This window comes from Rutilus rutilus (assembly GCF_951802725.1).
Source record: "Rutilus rutilus genome assembly, chromosome: 2".
In the NCBI taxonomy this organism is placed as follows: domain Eukaryota; kingdom Metazoa; phylum Chordata; class Actinopteri; order Cypriniformes; family Leuciscidae; genus Rutilus; species Rutilus rutilus.
In genome coordinates this window covers 341,066-363,341 of record NC_140210.1, presented here as the reverse complement: position 1 = coordinate 363,341, position 22,276 = coordinate 341,066, and the positions used below count along the sequence as shown (strand labels likewise).

Genomic DNA, 22,276 nt, shown 5'->3' with positions numbered 1-22,276 from the left:
TACTATTTTTAATGTTTTTGAAAGAAGTTTCTTCTGCTCATCAAGCCTGCATTTATTTTATCAAAAATACATTAAAAAAATTAATATTGTGATATATTATTACAATTTAAAATAATTTGTTTTCAATTTATTATACTTTAAATTGTCATTTATTTCTGTGATGCAAAGCTGAATTTTCAGGATCATTACTCCAGTCTATCACATGATCTTTTAGAAATCATACTGCACTTGTCAGTAAATGAGTTTTGATTCGAAGCTTGATTCGACTCAGAAGAACAACAGATCACACAGAGAAACAGTCTGAGGAAAACATTTAATGAAATCTACAGCGACAGCGACATGACAAACTCATCAACAGCAGAACACAGAAACTCTAGAGTTCATGAGAACGACCCGAGAAACAGCAGAGGAACAACAGAAGTGTGTGTGTGTGTGAGAGTGAGTCTGAGTGTGAGTCTGAGTGAGTGAGTGAGTGAGTGTGTGTGTGTGTGTGTGAGTGAGAGTGAGTCTGAGTGTGAGTCTGAGTGAGTGAGTGAGTGTGTGTGTGTGTGTGTGTGAGAGTGAGTCTGAGTGTGAGTCTGAGTGAGTGAGTGAGTGAGTGTGTGTGTGTGTGTGTGTGTGAGAGAGTGAGTCTGAGTGTGAGTCTGAGTGAGTGAGTGAGTGTGTGTGTGTGTGTGAGAGTGAGTCTGAGTGTGAGTCTGAGTGAGTGAGTGAGTGAGTGTGTGTGTGTGTGTGAGTGAGAGTGAGTCTGAGTGTGAGTCTGAGTGAGTGAGTGAGTGTGTGTGTGTGTGTGAGAGTGAGTCTGAGTGTGAGTCTGAGTGTGAGTCTGAGTGAGTGAGTGAGTGAGTGTGTGTGTGTGTGTGAGAGTGAGTCTGAGTGTGAGTCTGAGTGAGTGAGTGAGTGAGTGTGTGTGTGTGTGAGTCTGAGAGTGTGTTTGAGAGTCTGAGTGAGTGAGTGAGTGAGTGAGTGAGTGAGTGAGTGTGTGTGTGTAGCCCTTCTGGATGATATAAAACACATTCTTCAGAGAAACACACATCGTCTGAATCATGAGAACGACAGGAAACTGAGACGCTGCTGTTTCATCTCATGCAGTGAGAAAATTATTAATATTCCACCATTAAATCAATAACCGGTTACTGGATCATCAAGACGAGCATGTGACGGACTCCCAATGGATTATACATAAAGAAATGAAGGGAAAGTAAAAGAGAAAGTGGATAATCTTTGGTTTTCATCCTCGAGAGGACTTCTGCTTTGGGAACCACAAAATAAACTTTTATTTTACATATTTATATATATATATATATATATAATCCTGGTATATATTGTGGGTGTTTGAGTGAAGATGAAGATGACAAAGATGACGAAGATGATGAAGATGATGAAGATGATGAGAAGAAACGGAGGGAATCTTTGGTTTTCATCAGAAAACAATAACGACGCTAAAGATGAAACTAAAGACACTGGAATATTTCATATATTAAACTTCACAAAAGCAGAATGGAAATGAATGATATTAATAGATCAGTGTCGCCGCCTCGCGTTTCAACAGTGTCATGTTCATGAATAACCGTAACGCTGCTGAACGCCTCAGAGCGGCTCATGTGGAGATCTGAAGTTTCCAGCAGAGAAGATGAAGATAAACACACACATGAAGGAGAACGAGTGTAAAGGACTGTACACAGTAGTATTCTCTGACTGAAGATCAGTGCTGGAGGTATTCATACACACACACGCGCTGACCTCTGACCTCACGTCTCTGACCTCTGACCTCACGTCTCTGACCTCACGTCTCTGTGACTTTGGTTGCAGCTTCTTTTGTGATTCTGTTTGCATCCATCCAACGACTCAAACTCTATGAAGTGTGTGTGTGTGTGTGTGTGTGTGTGTGTGTGTGTTGAACTGATGACAGAATCAAACAAATCACTGCAACATCACATCACAGACTCGAGTAACAGTTTCAGGGTGAATCTTATGGAAGCTTGTTTAACGGAATAAAAAATAAAAAAGGTAATTCACAAGAAGTATGACTTGGTTCTAGGAACTCCAACTTGGTTTCTTGGAAATCCGTCTAGGAAGTCCGACTTGGTTTCTCGGAAATCCGACTAGGAAATCCGGCTTGGTTTCTCGGAAATCCGACTCGGAAATCCGGCTAGGAAATCCGACTAGGAAATCCGACTTGGTTTCTCGGAAATCCGACTAGGAAGTCCGACTTGGTTCAGAAATCCGACTAGGAAGTCCGACTTGGTTTCTCGGAAATCCGACTAGGAAGTCCGACTAGGAAGTCCGACTAGGAAGTCCGACTAGGAAGTCCGACTAGGAAGTCCGACTAGGAAGTCCGACTGGGTTTCTCGGAACTCTGACTGGGTTACTGGGAAGTACGAATTTTTTTTACTAATAAATCGCAATTCTGAACAAAAAAAAAATCTGAATTGTGAGAAACCCATTGTCGCAATTACCTTTTTATTTCTGTATTCAGTCAGAAACGAGCTTCCACAGACTCGAGATCCGTGAGTTACACCAGTCTGAGACGCTGTAGTGTTCCTGAAGCGGTCCAGAGGCTTCACACACGGTCCTGAACACTAGAAACCAGGGAATAAACGCTCCACATCCAGGATTAGAGGAGACAGGACATGCAGAGGTGGATCACACAGATTTAATAGATGATGAATGATCAGAGCCAGTGTCAGACACACGTGTGGCGGATTGCATTTCTCACAGGAGACGCGCTCGCTGCGGCGATTAGCACTAGTTAAAGCCTTCTAACCGTGTTTATAAAGTGATGTTAGAGCACTAGTTTAAAAGTCTTCGACGCGCAACATAAAACATCTGAAACGCTTTTGGTTATAAATCTACAATCGGCCCGTTTCGCAGAGCCGCAAATAAAAACAAGGAACCCTCGTAGAAAGTCAATATAAACTCTGTTACGTGAAATAATCTCTCGAGGAGAATCTGCCGTCAGGAAAAAGTCTCACATTTTTGGTTAATTTAGACGTTAGTTTAAGAAATAATGCAAAAGTACAGTTCATCCCGAGCGCGAGGCGTCACCGCCGGCCAGTCCCGCGCTCACCGCACCGGTCAGAAGTGTTTTTGGTAATAGCAACAGGGTTAAACGCGCTCGCACGCGCTCACTGGGCCTTCGAGGCCAAGGCCACGCTCTTCGTCGTCATGGCAACGGGACTCTGCTGCACGTCGCTGGTCACGTGCAGGTTGAGAGCTCCGCCTCCTGCCCCGCCCCCCGACAGGAGATTGGCTGGCAGCAGCGAGAAGCTGGAGGGGTTGAGGAAGAAGGGCGTGGTCATCAGGCCGGGGGCGGGGCTTCCTGCGCTGGTGTTGGCGAATAGGAGGCCGGTGTTTCCGTCGAAGGACGTCAGAGGGAGAGCGCCGCCCGACGCGAGAGCTGCTGAACACACACACACACACACACACACACACACACACACACACACGTTCATTTATATAGCGCTTCTTTCACAACACAATCATGATGTTCATGTTCATATTATCGACCAGCTCTAATCTGACAAAAGCAACTATAATTACATTGAGACAATACACAGTCAAACCCAACATTACTCAGACACCAGATATCATGTGTGATGTTGTTTCACTAGTGTGATCAGGACACTATAGTTCATTTCTGTAAGTGAGGAGAGCAGAATAAAGTAAACTGTGACATATTACACCCAATAACTCTTCACACAGAGACTACCAGTGACACTGGGAGCAGAAATGATTGGGACACTTTGAGCTGATCATGTTTTGCTGAAGTGTGTTTTCTTTAATTGCTAATGCTCTTTTTACACACAGACTGAACACAATGAAGCATTGCTTGGTGATTGGTTGAGCTAAACTGGTATTATCTAATTGTGTAGTTAAATTTAACAGCTGACAGATATTCAACATAATTCATGTGTGAGACAGTCTAACAAAACCAGTCAGATATCAGCTGAGTTCATAACTCGTTCTTTAGTACCATTCTCTAAACTATAGCGAATAAACTGTGATAATGTGAGAAATGTTGAAGGAGTCTGAATAAACTGGTTTGACTGTATATAATCGAGCAGTTGAGATTTTCTATACAGTGAATAAATGTAGACCCAGAGGTCAGAGGTCATACCCTGGATGGTGGCCAGTGTGTTGTTGTTCATCAACGTGTTTCCCAGAGCAGGAGAAAAACTCAACAGCGTCCCACTGCACAACACAAGCAGAATCACATGATCAACACGGCACCACCAATGAGATTACACTGGGGGCGGAGCTTTCAGTGTCACGTGACCAACAAAACCTCAGATTCACACGGAAGTTTCACATATAGAACACTCCACTCATGAGAGTTTGAGAACAGAACATTTACCGAACCTAGAAACAGGCAAGACTCAACAGGTGATCTTTCCCTACTTGAATAAATGCAGCATATTAAGACACTTGTTTTGTATTACAGGTTTTCTGAAATGTTATGTTTAAATATGCAGGCACGATCTAATTAAATATGCACTAATTTGCATACAGTTCCAGAACAGATTCTGAACACTGGATAAAGCCAGATTCAAAACCCTTGTTTGATTTTGTTAACATTAGAGTTAAAGGTTTTTCCAGGGGGATTTGGGATTTTTTACTCCATAACTCACCGCTTTTAAAGAGTGTTGAGATTTAAATCTACATACGCAAATAGATAAAGTGCACAAAAATAAACACTTAAATGTGTTTTGGATGTTTTCTTTCCACTAGCTCTAAACTGAGCAGTGCATGAAAAACACTGTTAGATCTTTATTGTCATTGCATATGTGTAATACAACGAAATGTTGTTGGAGCAATCCGATCTGCAGCATTAAAATAGAAATAACAATTATTTAATACAAATAAAATACATTTACCCCTTAATATAAATAAATACTCTAAAAATATAAAACAAATAAAACACAAAAAGTCATTGCACACTGGTTATGACTTATTATTTCTTAATTTTGGGCAGAAATGTGACCTGGACATGTTTTGGACCCCCAAAGTCCCCACCTCCACCCCACACACACACACACACACACACACACACACACTCACCCTTGCGTCAGCTGCGAGGGTGTTATGAACGTTGGGTTAAATCCTGTGCCCGTCACCAGGAACTGCCCCGCCCCCTGCGTGACCGTGGTTGCCGTGGAAACTGCCTCCTGTTTCACACTGGTGACGGATGGGCTGAGTGACGACGACGTCACGGGCGTAGCGATGGTGGGTGCCATGGAGATGACCGACGGTGTGTGTGATGTCACTTGAGTCAGAGCACCACCTACAGCACACACACACACACATTAAACATCATTCATGAGCTCACATGAGGAATATAGAGCCACATGAAACTGTGAAAGGAGGATAACGCACCACTGAGTGTGAAGTTTGAGATGTTGCTGGCGGTCAGTGGAACAACAGAATTCACTGTTAGCGTGTTCGTGCTGGACACCTGGAAACAAGCAATCACTCGTCAATAATAGATCACTCACTTCACTGGTCTGCAGCTACGGTTTAAGGATGTGAAGTGACTCTGGTTCATACGGTGTACGACTGTGGGATGTGAAGTGACTCTGGTTCATACGGTGTACGACTGTGGGATGTGAAGTACGGTGTGTGACTGTGATGTGAAGTGACTCTGGTTCATACGGGATGTGAAGTGACTCTGGTTCATACGGTGTGTGACTGTGGGATGTGAAGTGACTCTGGTTCATACGGGATGTGAAGTGACTCTGGTTCATACGGTGTGTGACTGTGGGATGTGAAGTGACTCTGGTTCATACGGGATGTGAAGTGACTCTGGTTCATACGGTGTACGACTGTGGGATGTGAAGTACGGTGTGTGACTGTGATGTGAAGTGACTCTGGTTCATACGGGATGTGAAGTGACTCTGGTTCATACGGTGTGTGACTGTGGGATGTGAAGTGACTCTGGTTCATACGGGATGTGAAGTGACTCTGGTTCATACGGTGTATGACTGTGGGATGTGAAGTACGGTGTGTGACTGTGATGTGAAGTGACTCTGGTTCATACGGGATGTGAAGTGACTCTGGTTCATACGGTGTGTGACTGGAATGTGAAGTGACTCTGGTTCATACAGTGTACGACTGTGGGATGTGAAGTGACTCTGGTTCATACGGTGTGTGACTAGAATGTGAAGTGACTCTGGCTCATACGATGTACAACTGTGGGATGTGAAGTACGGTGTGTGACTGTGTGTGGTGAAGTGACTCTGGTTCATACGATATGTGATTGTGGGATGTGAAGTGACTCTGGTTCATGCGGTGTGTGACTGAGATGTTAAGTGACTCTGGTTCATAAGGTGTGTGACTGTGTGATGTGAAGTGACTCTGGTTCATACGGTGTACGACTGTGGGATGTGAAGTACGGTGTGTGACTGTGATGTGAAGTGACTCTGGTTCATACGGGATGTGAAGTGACTCTGGTTCATACGGTGTGTGACTGTGGGATGTGAAGTGACTGGTTCATACGGGATGTGAAGTGACTCTGGTTCATACGGTGTATGACTGTGGGATGTGAAGTACGGTGTGTGACTGTGATGTGAAGTGACTCTGGTTCATACGGGATGTGAAGTGACTCTGGTTCATACGGTGTGTGACTGGAATGTGAAGTGACTCTGGTTCATACAGTGTACGACTGTGGGATGTGAAGTGACTCTGGTTCATACGGTGTGTGACTAGAATGTGAAGTGACTCTGGCTCATACGATGTACAACTGTGGGATGTGAAGTACGGTGTGTGACTGTGTGTGGTGAAGTGACTCTGGTTCATACGATATGTGATTGTGGGATGTGAAGTGACTCTGGTTCATGCGGTGTGTGACTGAGATGTTAAGTGACTCTGGTTCATAAGGTGTGTGACTGTGTGATGTGAAGTGACTCTGGTTCATACGGTGTGTTACTGTGGGATGTGAAGTGACTCTGGTTCATACGGTGTGTGACTGAGATGTGAAGTGACTCTGGTTCATATGGTGTGTGTGAGATTGTGGGATGTGAAGTGACTCTGGTTCATACGGTGTGTGACTGTGTGATGTGAAGTGACTCTGGTTCATACGGTGTGTGTGACTGTGGGATGTGAAGTGACTCTGGTTCATACGGTGTGTGACTGATGTGAAGTGACTCTGGTTCATACGGTGTGTGTGACTGTGGGATGTGAAGTGACTCTGGTTCATACGGTGTGTGACTGTGATGTGAAGTGACTCTGGTTCATACGGTGTGTGTGACTGTGGGATGTGAAGTGACTCTGGTTCATACGGTGTGTGACTGAGATGTGAAGTGACTCTGGTTCATACGGTGTGTGTGACTGTGGGATGTGAAGTGACTCTGGTTCATACGGTGTGTGACTGAGATGTGAAGTGACTCTGGTTCATACGGTGTGTGTGACTGTGGGATGTGAAGTGACTCTGGTTCATACGGTGTGTGACTGATGTGAAGTGACTCTGGTTCATACGGTGTGTGTGACTGTGGGATGTGAAGTGACTCTGGTTCATACGGTGTGTGACTGATGTGAAGTGACTCTGGTTCATACGGTGTGTGACTGTGATGTGAAGTGACTCTGGTTCATACGGTGTGTGACTGTGATGTGAAGTGACTCTGGTTCATACGGTGTGTGTGACTGTGGGATGAGAAGTGACTCTGGTTCATACGGTGTGTGACTGTGGGATGTGAAGTGACTCTGGTTCATACGGTGTGTGTGACTGTGGGATGTGAAGTGACTCTGGTTCATACGGTGTGTGTGACTGTGGGATGTGAAGTGACTCTGGTTCATACGGTGTGTGTGACTGTGGGATGTGAAGTGACTCTGGTTCATACGGTGTGTGTGACTGTGGGATGAGAAGTGACTCTGGTTCATACGGTGTGTGTGACTGTGGGATGTGAAGTGACTCTGGATCGTGACTCACGGTGTTGGCGCTGCTGTAGATGGCTTTGATGGCTGATGGTGACCCACTGCAGCTGCTGGGAGGATTGATCCTCTTCTCCTTCTGTCTGCGGTTACAGAACCAGACTCGCACCACCTCCTTCTCCATGTTGAGCTGATCTGCGATCAGTGTGATCTCCTCTGACGACGGCTTCTGACTCTGCTGCAGATCACACACAAACCGCTTCAGCACATCACACAATCCCTGACTGCAACACTTCTGCTGCTTGGAATAATCTGCTAAATATTTTTTAATTGTCCATGCTTCCATCAACACGTTTGTTGCTTGGAATATTCTAAAGTAAATAAATAGAGGATAACATTTTTACTTTTGTGTTACTTCATAGTGTAAAAAAAAAATATTTAGTATTTAAGAAACATAATATCATGCATTTTTTACAGTACAACTGTAAAATTATGATACTAATATTTATGGCTGTCTTCGGCCGAAACCTGCATGGAGCATTAAAGTTTCTCTTTTGTTGAGTTTAAGTATAACACTGGAATATTCTAAAGTATATAAATAAAGGAAAATTAAATGAAAAAAATTCAGGACATTCAAATGACTTTGCTAAGCCCCGCCCCAAAAACATCAGTTACCGATCCTACCTCAGCAACTGTTGCCATTCGCAGGCATTTGGTTGTTTGGATAGTTTTAAGTGTGATTTTGTGGAAATCATTCATAAATGCAAAAGAATTAGGGTTTAGGAGCTCAGTGCGGGTCAGGGTCAGAGTTAGTCAGGGTCAGGGCAGGTCAGGGTCAGAGTTAGTCAGGGTCAGTGTGGGTCAGGGTCAGAGTTAGTCAGGGTCAGTGCGGGTCAGGGTCAGTGTTAGTCAGGGTCAGTGTGGGTCAGGGTCAGAGTTAGTCAGGGTTTAGGAGCTCAGTGCGGGTCAGTGCGGGTCATAGTGGGTCAGGGTCAGAATTAGTCAGGGTTTAGGAGCTCAGTGTGGGTCAGGGTCAGTGTTGGTTCGGGTTAGTGCGGGTCAGAGTGGGTCAGGGTCGGTACGGGTCAGGGTCAGAGTTAGTCAGGGTTTAGGAGCTCAGTGCGGGTCAGAGTGGGTCAGGGTCAGTGCGGGTCAGTGTGGGTCAGGGTCAGAGTTAGTCAGGGTTTAGGAGCTCAGTGCAGGTCAGTGTTGGTTCGAGTCAGTGCGGGTCAGGGTCAGAGTTAGTCAGGGTTTAGGAGCTCAGTGTGGGTCAGGGTCAGTGTTGGTTCGGGTTAGTGCGGGTCAGTGTTGGTTCGGGTCAGTGCGGGTCAGGGTCAGTGTTGGTTCGGGTCAGTGTTGGTTGGTTGGGGTTTAGGAGCCCTCTAGTGGTCAGGAGACCCGCTCACCTCCAGAAAGCTCCTCTCTAAGGCCAGGCGTATGGTGGTCTCGATGCTGGTCCGCTTCTTACGGCGCCGGTTCAGACTCTCGCAGAGGCCCGGAGACATCTCGCTCGCACTCGACACCACGCAGTCGGCAGACATGTTCTCTGCAGAAACACAGTGCGAGAAGTGTCCCGTTAAATGTCTCGATCCGTGTCCTAGCGCTGGGCGGTCCACCGGCGGTGTGCTTTAACAGCGCTGTTAGAGAGGGTCAAACTCTCCTTTACACTGTTCACTGCTGAGGCACAGATGTGTGTGTTACTGAGACCGTGAAGATGGAGAGGTTAAACTGTCAAATTATATTACAGTGTTTCCCAATATCAACACTGCCCAGCACAAGCAGACTTTCCAAAAGGCTTTGACATCGCTGGATAAACATGAGCACTGCACGTTTATATATGAATGTTTCTTTGAAGGGAACTGACTGTCGATGTTATTTTGATTCAATCTTTATTTGTCCTGATAAAGCAGCGTTTATGAGCGAGATTTCTGCTGCTCCTACAGCGCCTCCTGCTGGACCTCGTTGTAAACATCATTTTGTGAGGCCTTGCAAACCTGTATTAAAGGGGTCATATAATGGTACATGCACTTTTACAAGTTGATTGCACTGAAATGTCTGTTGGCAGTGCCTGTACACAACCATCCTATCATGATAAAAATCCATCCAGTGGTTTTGTTTTAATCTCCTTATATGTTTGACCATCTCTGAAATCAAGCCGTTCGATATTGTGACGTCATAAGATCGTACGCCCCTCCCGCTATTGTGATTGACAGCCGTGTTTCAACACAAGACCCGCCCTGAGCAAGCTGTGACAGCCGTCGTCATAGTAGTCCGCCATTGTTGATATGCTGGAGTAGAATGGTGTCTAAGCGATTGTGGTGTTCTGTTCTTAGATGTAATAAGGAACACAGCAGTCATTTGGATGTTCCTAAATCCGAGCCGTTGAAGAAGCAGTGGCTGAGTTTTGTTTTTGAAGAGATATGCCCAAAGGATTGACGCGGGGATTCCCTCACGGGGATTCCCCACGATCGTCTGTGCTTTCATGTTTGCGCGCGAATCATTTCACACCAGACAGCTTCACAAACGAGAAAAAACGGATCGGTACCAACGTGTTCCTGCTGAACCTCCAGAAGATGTGAGTGTAATGTTTTATTAACCTTTATATTAGTATTTATATTAATCTTTGCGAAATTTGCAAACCTTGCTGCAGGCTTCACGATGAATGCGTCTAAGGTTTACACTCAGGGTACATTACGGCATGTTTTCTATGTACGACGTTCTCAATATAATTCATAATCCCACGTTTATAACGAATAACACGTGGTTATTGTGTTAGATACGGTCAGAGAATGTCTAATACGGTGTACCCACAGAACAGAGGGGCGGGGTGAGCAAAGCTCATTATCATTTAAAGACACATGCACTGAAACGGCGTGCTGAAAACAGAGCTGTTTTTGACCAGGTAAAATTAGTGTTTTCTTACAATACTAATGAGAATTTTTAATTAAAGTATATTACAAACTTTTAATTTAGACCCTAAAGAATCATATTAGCTTGTACAAAAATGGCATTATATGACCCCTTTAATACTAGTGTGGAATATTTCTACAATATTCACTCATGACAGTTAAACAGGGCGTTCTAAAGGCCTGTTCACACCAAGGACGATAACTATAAAGATATAGTTCTAAAAATCGTTCTCCATATTAAAGAATAGCAGAGTTCACACCACAGCTATAACGATAAACATATGAGGGACGATATTGTTGGGATCACTTTCAGAACGATTTTTTCCCAGCAGTCGAACGATAACACAGTGACAGCCAATCAGAATCCGCCGTGCATTTAAGACGGCAGACGACGCCGTGAAGTTAATCACCGAGGAACAGAAAAATCAAACCCTCTTTTCAAGGGTAGCCTACGTAAAATAATGGATATATGGAAATCATTCGGTCGTACCCTTGGAATAAATGAGATGACATCATCATGCAGGCTAGCAAACAGTGTTACACAATTACCTCAGGTATCCAGCGCTAGTTTCGACAATACTGTATTTCTTCCTTTGAAGTTGCAGTGAAAATGACATGTATATATATATATAAATGAAGGTGTTGACTAGGTGTTGTTTTATTCCCACTATTGACTTCGTCAGCTAATTTCAGCTGTTAGATTAGATCGATTACACTAGACTCGCTAGATTCACTGTTCAGATGCGCTCGGAAGATAGCATGCTGAGGACGTCTGATGCTAAAAGACGCGTAAAGAACAGCAAAAACATGTTGTACACAACAACAACTGTAATAAAATGTAATCTATAACATCAGTCAATATGATTAAAGCTATTATGTTACTTTTTTCTCATTTTGTGTTACAAATTTGTAACATCACAAACCAGTCGAATTGCTTTGTGATTCACACATATATATGAAACCGCAGTGCTAGCTTTAGCATCTCACCTGCGTCGTTGAGCCATTTCTCCAGCAGGGGTTTGAGTTTGCACATGTTCTTGAAGCTCAGGTTCAAGGCCTCGAACCTGGAGATGGTGGTCTGGCTGAAGTCGTTCCCGTAGAGTTTCCCCATCGCCAGCCCCACGTCCCCCTGAAACACACGCGACGGACACGTTAGCATCGTGCGCCGGCACACGGCACTCGCGTGTGGATGGCGAGGGTCACCTGAGTGAAGCCCAGCTTGATGCGCCTCTGCTTGAAGCTCTTGGCGAACTGTTCGAGCTCCTCGAGGTCGCCGGCCTCCTCCACACACGGGCCGTCCACTCGCTTCGGGCCGGGACACGCCGGAGACGGCATCGCTGCGATCTTCCTCGTCGGGGTCGCCGCCTGACACATCGCCAACACATGCTAACATCAGTCAAACACACTCCAGACTTCACACATATATATACACACGCACATATCTATAGACTAAACACGTAATACGCATGTGTGCGCCGACAGCGTTTCACTGATTCACGTTTTTGAAGTTTACACAGAGATATATATATATTTTTTTAAATGTTTCAAGGCTGGAATGAGCCGGAGCGCGGTAAGGGTTTCCTGTGAGAGCGGTGTGTGTTAGCGGCCCCTAAGTTAATCACTAATGATCTTTACAACGGAAGTGAATCAATCAAAACTAACTTTATCTGGACAATAACTTTATTCTAGATCTGCTGTAAAGCCTAAACAATCTCTGTTCCTGTAATCTCCTGTTATCACTGTAAAGCTGCTGTGAAACTCTATAGTGTTAAAGCGCTGTATAAATGAAGGAGACTCGACTTGGTTAGTGTGTGTGTGTGTGTGTGTGTGAGTGAGTGTGAGTGTGTGTGTGTGTGTGTGTGTGTGTGTGTGTATGTGTGTGTGATGACTGTGTGTGTCAGACCTGTGTGGTGAGTGTGAGTGAGTGAGTGAGTGTGAGTGTGTGAGTGAGTGAATGTGAGTGTGATGACTGTGTGTGTCAGACCTGTGTGGTGAGTGTGAGTGAGTGTGTGAGTGAGTGAGTGTGAGTGTGTGTGTGTGTGAATGTGAGTGTGTGAATGTGAGTGTGATGACTGTGTGTGTCAGACCTGTGTGGTGAGTGTGAGTGAGTGTGTGTGAGTGTGTGAGTGAGTGAGTGAGTGTGAGTGTGAGTGTGTGTGAGTGAATGTGAGTGTGTGAGTGTGTCAGACCTGTGTGGTGTGTGTGCGTGGGTGTGTGTGTGTGTGTGTGTGTGTGTGTGTGTGTGTGTGTGTGTGTGTCAGACCTGTGTGGTGAGCGTGAGGCTGGTCTGCGTCGGCACGAGGCTGGCTTGGCTTTGAGGTAGTTGAGTCAGAATATTCTGAGCTTGCAGGAGACCTGAGAACAGGAGAACAGGACGGGTCAGAACCAACATCATCATCATCATCATCATCAGTCTAACACACACACACACTCGTACCGGTCTGACCCTGAGGAGACGGAGAGATGATGAACTGAGGCTGCATCTGAGGACTGATGGAGTGACCCGACGGAACCAACACAAACTGCTGCAGGTTCAGGCCCTGAGGAGCCAAACCCTGAGAGAGAGAGAGAGAGAGCGAGAGCGAGAGACACAAACAAACATGTGTACATTAATCATCAATGATTAGAATGTTAAAGGTGATATATTATGCCCTTTTCACAAGATGTAATATAAATCTATGGCGTCCCCAGAATGTGTGTGAAATATCAGCTCAGAATACCAGATCATTTATTATAGCTTGTCAAATTTGCCCCTTTTTGGGTGTGAGCAAAAACACGCCGTTTTTGTGTGTGTCCCTTTAAATGCAAATGAGCTTTAGCTCCGCCTCCATTCAGAAGAGGGCGGAGTCTTTACATGAGCTTCAGAAACTCTGGCAATAATATGCTTTCTTATGGACTTCCAAACAGAAACTGCCATTATAAAGCTTGGAAGAGTCAGGACATTATAACTCTGTGTTCGTCTGAGAGAAGAGTGTCATACACACCTAATGATGACCTGAGGGAGAGTAAATCATGGGCTAATTTGATCTTTAGGTGAACTATCTCTTTAAAGCAGTGGTTCTCAAACTGTTTAGAGTGGCGTACCCCTGAGGCTTCTGCGTACCCCTCTCTGCAGTCGCACCTGTCTCAGTAACACTATATTTGCCCCTTTAAATCGATTTTTAAAATCGACCTTTACAAATACTTTTATAAAATAAATAATGCTTTAAATAAATAAAAGAAGTTCAATAGAGGAATATGCAGTGATGGTAAACCGAACTGATGCTTTGAAATATTAAATTAAAACCGCCAGTAGGAGGCGGAGTCACTGTCTTTATGAGCGAGTCATCGAGTCATTGATTCGTTCAGTAACGAAGTGTCTGTAATTATGAGGGAATCATTGACTCACGATTTGTTCAAAGCCGCAGATGCGTTCACAAACACTGCTGTGGTTACACTGCAAAATACTGACAATACTGCTTTTAGCATCACTTACTATCAATACCTTTTGTTTGTTGAGCTGTTGTATAAAATCACTGTCACATTTGCAGTCGTGTGGATGTTTGTATAATATGTGATCAACACTAAACACAGGAACTGACGCAGGGTTTGCTCTGTATCGAAGAGAGTTTGAATATTAAATCGATCTCAGTCCACAGTCTAGTGTCTATATTTGTTCTTCGTGCTGGTAAGTGCTCAATCCCCACTTTCACAAAGATAGGCTACATCGTCGAGACCGGCAGTATAGCGTGATTCGCATCATCTCCGCGCTGCTTGTGTGAGTGCAGTCAGTTCTGACCGCAAAAGATGAGGTCATTTGATCGGGTGTCATGTATTTAACACATTTTACCTGATAGAAATACATGCTCAGTTTTAATGTTATTTTTAAGGCGGGGTAGAATTCAATGAATGGCAAAACTCAGTATTTTGTTGGCGTACCCCCTTCTGTCACCTCACGCACCCCCTGTTTGAGAACCACTGCTTTAAAGCATCCAGCGGAAGAGCGAGTGTCACTGATCTGTGATCTGATTGGACGGGTGAGATGTCAGTCACTTACTGAAGCGATCTGAATGGGCGGGGCCAGAGTGATGGGCGTGGCCGCAGAGGCGGAGATACTGGCTCCACTGGAACTGCTCTGATGACCAGCAGCTGCCATGAGCTGAGCCTGAGTCTGCTGCAGGAACACCTGTGTGTGTGTGTGTGTGTGTGTGTGTGTGTGAGAGAGAGAGAGAGAGAGAGAGAGAGAGAGAGAGAGTGAGTGAGTGAGTGTGTGTGAGAGAGAGTGAGAGAGAGAGAGAGAGAGAGAGAGAGAGAGAGAGAGAGAGAGTGAGTGTGTGTGTGTGTGTGTGAGAGAGAGAGAGAGAGAGAGAGAGAGAGAGAGAGAGAGTGAGTGTGTGTGTGTGTGTGTGTGTGTGTGTGTGTGTGTGTGTGTGAGAGAGAGAGAGAGAGAGAGAGAGAGAGAGTGTGTGTGTGTGTGTGTGTGTGTGTGAGAGAGAGAGAGAGAGAGAGAGAGAGAGAGAGTGTGTGTGTGTGTGTGTGTGAGAGAGAGAGAGAGAGAGAGAGAGAGAGAGTGTGTGTGTGTGTGTGTGTGTGTGAGAGAGAGAGAGAGAGAGAGAGAGAGAGTGTGTGTGTGTGTGTGTGTGTGTGTGAGAGAGAGAGAGAGAGAGAGAGAGAGAGAGAGTGTGTGTGTGTGTGTGTGTGTGTGTGAGAGAGAGAGAGAGAGAGAGAGAGAGAGAGAGAGAGAGAGAGAGTGTGTGTGTGTGTGTGTGTGTGAGAGAGAGAGAGAGAGAGAGAGAGAGAGAGAGTGTGTGTGTGTGTGTGTGTGTGTGAGAGAGAGAGAGAGAGAGAGAGAGTGTGTGTGTGTGTGTGTGTGTGTGTGAGAGAGAGAGAGAGAGTGTGTGTGTGTGTGAGAGAGAGAGAGAGAGAGAGAGCGAGAGAGAGAGTGTGTGTGTGTGTGAGAGAGAGAGAGAGAGAGAGAGAGAGAGAGAGAGAGAGAGAGAGAGAGTGTGTGAGAGAGAGAGAGAGAGAGAGAGAGAGAGAGAGAGAGAGAGTGTGTGAGAAAGAGATTTTTTTGAGAAAAGCAGTGGAAAAAAGTAAAACAAATAAAGAAAATAAATATTAAAATATCTAAAATAAATTGATTAAAATAAAATATTATAAATAATACATTAGATTAAAATAAATTTATTATTTAATGCAATAAATTATAACATGATTAAAATCAACAAAAAATGCTTAATAAATGGAATTTTATTTAAATAAATAAAAAAATAAATGCATAAAATACAAAATTCTTGAAATAAATCAATACATCAATACAATTTTATTTAAATAACCAAAATTTTGATTAAAACATTAAAATTTGATTAAAATAATTCAAATAAATTAATTATTTTTATTAAAATAAATACATAGATTAAAATAAACTGAATAAAATAAATATGTTTGCTTAAAAATAAATATAATTTGATTTAAATAAATAAAATAAGAAAAACATTGTAAAAATAAAAAATAGAATTCAACTAAATAGATTAAAATTAAATATTACAAAAATTAAATATTCAAATAAATAAATAAATAATAAATTAATGCACTTTATTTAAAAATTGTATACAAATACATGAATAAAATATATCTAACAGTAAAGTACAACAGTGAGCTGAAAACAAATGTAATAGAAACTAAATATTACACATTTATGACAGGATGATCATATTTTGTGTCCATGACTGTAAAGATCTGGAGTGAACACACACTGAACTGGCAGCGCTCCTCTCGTTAGATCAAACCTCGTTATGCAGCGCATATAAATTCCGCATAGATTTGCATACTCTCTTCCACCTGTTTCCACGCGGTTTAATTAGCATGACACACTGATCTTGCATTTAATTAGCATGACACACTATTAATTAGCATGACACAGTGTTCTGGCGGATCTCGTACCTGCTGGAGCAGCGCCTGCGCCTGAGCGTTGCTGACGGCACTCGCCGCTGGTGCGCTCGGCGTGTGTGTGTCCGGCGTGTGTGTGTGTGTGTCGGGACCGTCGGCTGGAGCTGCTGGGAGACGAGAGAACATCCGTCAGAAACAGGGACACACACTCACACACACACACACAGATAAAAACACAACTGAACTCACCTTCAAGTGCTCGGCTCTCCATGCTGTTCTTACTCAGGTCTGCTGGGCTGGAATCTGTTCAGAGGAAACCAGTGCGTTCAGTTCCAGATCTGAGCTGTGTTAAACCATCATCACTTCCAGGAGCTCAACTCCACTGAATCAACACAGAGCGGATCCTGAATCAACACGGAGCGGATCCTGAATCAACACGGAGCGGATCCCGAATCAACACGGAGCGGATCCCGAATCAACACGGATCCCGAATCAACACGGAGCGGATCCCGAATCAACATGGAGCGGATCCTGAATCAACACGGAGCGGATCCTGAATCAACACGGAGCGGATCCCGAATCAACACGGATCCTGAATCAACACGGAGCGGATCCCGAATCAACACGGATCCTGAATCAACACGGAGCGGATCCCGAATCAACACGGAGCGGATCCCGAATCAACACGGATCCTGAATCAACACGGAGCGGATTCCGAATCAACACGGATCCCGAATCAACACGGAGCGGATCCCGAATCAACACAGAGCGGATCCTGAATCAACACGGAGCGGATCCCGAATCAACACGGAGCGGATCCCGAATCAACACGGAGCGGATCCTGAATCAACACGGAGCGGATCCTGAAGGATGAGTTAGCCTCATGTTTGATGAAGTCGCATCCCTGATTCTGTCCTGATCTTTGAATCGATCTGTAGAAATAAAGCGACTCGACTCCCGATGCTTTAGTTCTGAATCCTTCGAAACGAGCCGCGCTTTCAGTTTCCCTTCGCTTCCAAACCGGGACGCAGAAATATTAGGCAAAGAATATCAACATCTGAACTGTATTAAACCACCTTCACTCTCCAGCTCTGATCCGCTTCCAGGAGCTCAACTCCACTGAACCAATCAATCAGAGTTAGCCTCATGTTTGATGAAGTTTCATCCCTGATTCTGTCCTGATCTTTGACTCGATTCCCGATGCGAACGAGTTTCTGATTCCGTGTGTTCATTAATATCTGAATCTTGGAAACTCACCTGTGTCCGGAAAGGCGCGGCGCTACGACAGCGAACGGCTCCGCGCGCTGGAACGCTAGCTCTCCTCGCGAGCGAAACACAAAGACTGCCGCTGGAAGCGCCGCATCCATAATGAGAGTTAATCAGTATGCAGCTGATTAAAGCCGTATGCAAATCTCGCTCCCCGTCGCTCATTAGACGAGCGCCGCTTTGAAGTTCCGCGAGCGATTCATTTCGCGCGGACCTCTGAAAGCTTTCTGCATAATTCAACATTTTTCATAAATATTTATCAGCTCATTTGCATATTAATTGGATAGCTTTTAGGACGTGGGATACGGCGAGCACAACAGTGAGGGAGAAGTGAGACAAGGCCAATTACCAGCTGTGTGTGACTGTTTTAATTACCGGGGGGGGGGGGGGGGGGCTTCCCAGCATGCAACACGACCCGGGCTACGATGAAAGAATGTGTCGGCTAATGACCGACGTCTCAAAACATCCCGAGTCAAACTGGACGAGCTCATTTATCTCTGACGACGAGATAACCAGGAAAACTAACCATTACACTCAAGCCGGTCTGAGTCTGAGGAAGAGGAACTACACAAGCTTGTCTACGTCATGGAATAAAAATGTATAAAAATTAATAAAAAATAATTTAAAATAATTAAAAAAAAATCTGACTTTTTTCTTGCAATTCAAAAAAAATAAAAGGTCAAAATTCCGAGATATAAACTCATAAAGTCAGAATTCTGAGATAAAAAACAATTGTTACTTTGAGAAAAAAAGTCAGAATTTTGGGATAAAAAGTCGCATTTAACTTTCTTATATTTTTGCACAGACGAACAGTCATGTGACTTTAACTCAAGCTGTTGCTATGACGACGACCCCACCGAGAGAGAGAGAGGGAGAGAGAAACTCAAAAGAAAACAGTTGTGAGAAACCCGATTTACATACGGCCGCTGCGAGGGCTTCAGTAAGCTAACTGACAGACAATGCATTATGCAAATGTTTTAATTAATAGAATTTTAAATAAGCAATTAATTAGCCTTTCAAACTACTGAACGCAGCGCTGCATAATTTCAAGCAGATAAGTGGCGTACGGCACAACGCAGGAGAAATGAAGTATTCATAGAACGGAAACATTTCCACTGAACTGCAGTCCAAACTTTTCTATTAGACCCGGAGAACTCATTAATATTCATCAGCCTTAATTACCCCATCATCCTGTGTTTGCCAATCATGCGCTCCAAAACATTATACGCTGAGACTAAACATCGACTGTTAAAGTGCATGTGAACAAGTGTTCGACCCTCTGGTGATCTTCGCACGTCAAAAATGACCGGATTTTTTATTTCAATAAAATTAATGCACTATATTTATGCTTTTTATTTAATATTTGTTATTTTTAGGGGATTTTATGGTACTAAATTATATTTGTTCTGTATTTATAATCCATTTATTCACTTCCACTTTCCAACTTAAACTGTCATAAATCTTGAACGCTTTAGAGCGACAGACTGAAGTTTGATCTCTTTTCATAGACGACACTTGGCAGATTATTGCTGAAGTGGGAAAAGTTCTAAAAAGTGAACTTAAAAAAATAAATAAAATAAAAAAAGTTTAACATTTTTACATTTATTGTTATGAAAAATTATTTTGATATGAAATTTTCAAAACCATGTTTTACTCTAAACCTGTGAGAAAATCAAAAACATAAATCTAAACAAGTTCAAAATTTGAGCTTGATATCTTAAAAAATGAGCTTTCAGTGAGAAGTTGTTGGTCGCAGAACCAAACGCTTCCACTAGAGGAAACTCGTCTCGTTCATTTCCAACGCGTCATTTTTGTGACTATTGTTTTCCGGACCATTTAACCTGTTTGCATCATGTCCATGATTTTTTTGTGTGTGTGTGTTCACATAAAATTTGTGTGTGTGCCAAAACCTTTAGCAAGTTTCACACCATTCTGATGAAGAAAAATATAAATAAAAACACAAATGTGAAAAGAGCATGAGTTCACAACAAGATAACTATATCAGATTTAGTTCTGGTTCTGATTTTGTCGCCTGTCGTTTTAAATGCCCGAGCGAATATAAGAGCAGGATTCTGATTCTTAATTTTCAGTGTGAACACACACACACACACACACACACACTATTTACACAACAAAATGGTATAGAAGAGTGCATTATTAGAGATGACCGATGCTTGTGTACGTCCATAAAGTTCACCATCAGGTTAAGATCCCAAAACCATGCGGATTCTACACTGCATTGTGTGAAACTGGAGATAAATGAATATGCAGTGGACACACATAATATAACAGTGCACGACACCTTGAATGTTCTGCAATGAGCTAAATGCATAAATGTAAATGTAATGTTCCCGAGAGACACACGAGAAACCGAAATAAGAACAAGGTAAAATCTCACGCACTCTCAACATCCGAACAAAAATCACACAGTGCGCATTAACTCCGAGAAATTAATCATTCATGAACACGGCGTTTGTACTCATGAATATTCATGAGCAGCTCTGTATATTTAATCCGCGCGATAAATAAATAGTGTGACGCGCCTCTCATCTGGAATGAAACTGACGTTTAAATTATGCAGAAAGAATGAAGCGCATTAAACAAGCAGGGCTGATGTTATTATGCAAATCCGCAGTTTCACTCCTGCAGTTTTTAATGTAGTTTCTCCCCAGCCACTTTACACATTATTCAACACCAGACGCGTTTGAGAAAGGGAAACTTTTCACACGCTGTAATTTATTACCTGTTGGGGAACATTAAAACCACCCCAACACGCACGCGCACACAGACCCTGTCGGGGTATTTATGCCCTGAGGGCAAACAGTTGATCAGGAGAAGGAAAGCTCAGGCTCAAGTTTGTCTTTTTGCTTTTAGTTCGCCGCAACACAGATTAAAGTGATGGATTATTATTCAACATCACGCGTGCGCGTTTACCGCTAAACAAACACATGAATATGCAAATTCGCGGCCGTTGAGTTTCTCTCTCGGCCGAACGAGCGACACAAAGCGCGCTAATAGCAGCACTGCTAACTCTCTCTCTCTCTCTCACACACACACACACACACACTTCACAAACATCATCCACAGCGCGATAAACCCGCCCGTTCCGACCAGTTTAACCCATTTCCCCCAGTAAACCCACACGCTATGCTAAACCACGAGACTGTGTGAATATGCAGCACGCACGCGCGCCATTTCAAATGATGAGAGTTTAGTACAGGACAAACAACTCTCATCTGCTGCTGACCGACTCAAATAATTTCCTAAACAATAAACATTCTCCCCCCCTGTGATCGATTCTGTCCGCAAACGATCGGCGTGTGTGTTTGACTTTTGTTTACTTGAGGCGGATGGGGGAATATGAATATGTAAAATGTAATAATTACCTGCAGTCGAGCGCTCATCTTGAGTCGTTGATCCTCCGTCCGCCATTTTGAATATTTAGTGTGAGAGTGAAACCCCGCCTACTGCTAAAACACACACACCACACACACACACACACACACAGGTCCGGCCCCTGAACTCAGAAACACATAAAACTTCAGAACAATCACATCATTCGATAATGTTTTAAAAATGGACAAATAATCCTGTTTCCCAGCTAACAAGAAATGTTTTGTAAATGTTCTCTCAAAGTAACAAATCTTCTTCCTGTAACGTTTATAGAATATTCGTTCAAAGTTTTCTGGTCATTAATCTCAAAACTAGCACAAAACATTATAGCCTATTTCTCATGGAACTTTTTAGTTGGACGTTCGATTAGAGGTTTTTAAATGTTTGTTTCGGAACGTTCAGAAAACATTCAAAAGTAACGTTTCCTTAAAGGGACAGTTCACCCAAAAATGAAGATTGTGTCATCATTTACTCACCCTCATGTTGTTCCAAACCTGCATGAGTTTCTTTCTTCTGTTGAACACAAAATAAGATATTTTGAAGAATGTTGGTAATCAGACAGTTGCTGTTTTTTTTTCTGTTTTTTTTTTTTTCTTTCTTTTTTTTCTTGATTACCAACATTCTTCATGTTCAACAGAAGAAAGAAACTCATGCAGGTTTGGAACAACATGAGGGTGAGTAAAATCTTCGTTTTTGGGTGAACTATTGCTTTAATTTCTGAAGAATGATAAAATGGAATGTTCCTTTAATGTTCAAATAACCAAGAAAAAAGTGTAAAACATTTAATAAACTGGACATTTTGAAAGTTCTTAGGACATATTTTTGTTAGCAGTGTTGTAACACCTGAGTGTACCAGATTTAAACACAGGGGAGATCGGGCTTGTTGTCACATGTTCTGAGAAACTAGGTTTGAGACAAAAGTCCAATTACACAAATGCTTGATTTCTTTAGTTAGTTTGTTGGGTTTAACACAA

The 22,276-nt window shown here is 43.3% G+C and overlaps 1 protein-coding gene across 3 annotated transcripts; it reads right to left on the bottom strand.

Annotated features, from left to right (window-relative positions):
• Positions 1-299: 299 nt before the first annotated feature.
• On the bottom strand, positions 300-21,410 carry pou2f1a (POU class 2 homeobox 1a). Of its 3 annotated transcripts, none has more exons than XM_084401886.1 (14): positions 21,296-21,410; positions 16,893-16,946; positions 16,698-16,810; positions 14,812-14,940; positions 13,213-13,330; positions 13,039-13,130; positions 11,979-12,140; positions 11,763-11,904; positions 9,273-9,412; positions 7,925-8,104; positions 5,377-5,455; positions 5,062-5,284; positions 4,121-4,194; positions 300-3,403 (listed from the first exon to the last, which is right to left on the bottom strand). In XM_084401886.1, exons 1-14 carry the CDS (start codon positions 21,339-21,341, stop codon positions 3,129-3,131), a joined length of 1,827 nt encoding a protein of 608 aa, XP_084258012.1. In that variant the 5' UTR covers positions 21,342-21,410; the 3' UTR covers positions 300-3,128. The 3 variants fall into 3 exon arrangements, with proteins under 3 accessions (XP_084258012.1, XP_084258013.1, XP_084258014.1); XM_084401887.1 differs by having other exon boundaries at positions 300-3,400; XM_084401888.1 differs by having other exon boundaries at positions 16,698-16,807.
• Positions 21,411-22,276: the final 866 nt, after the last annotated feature.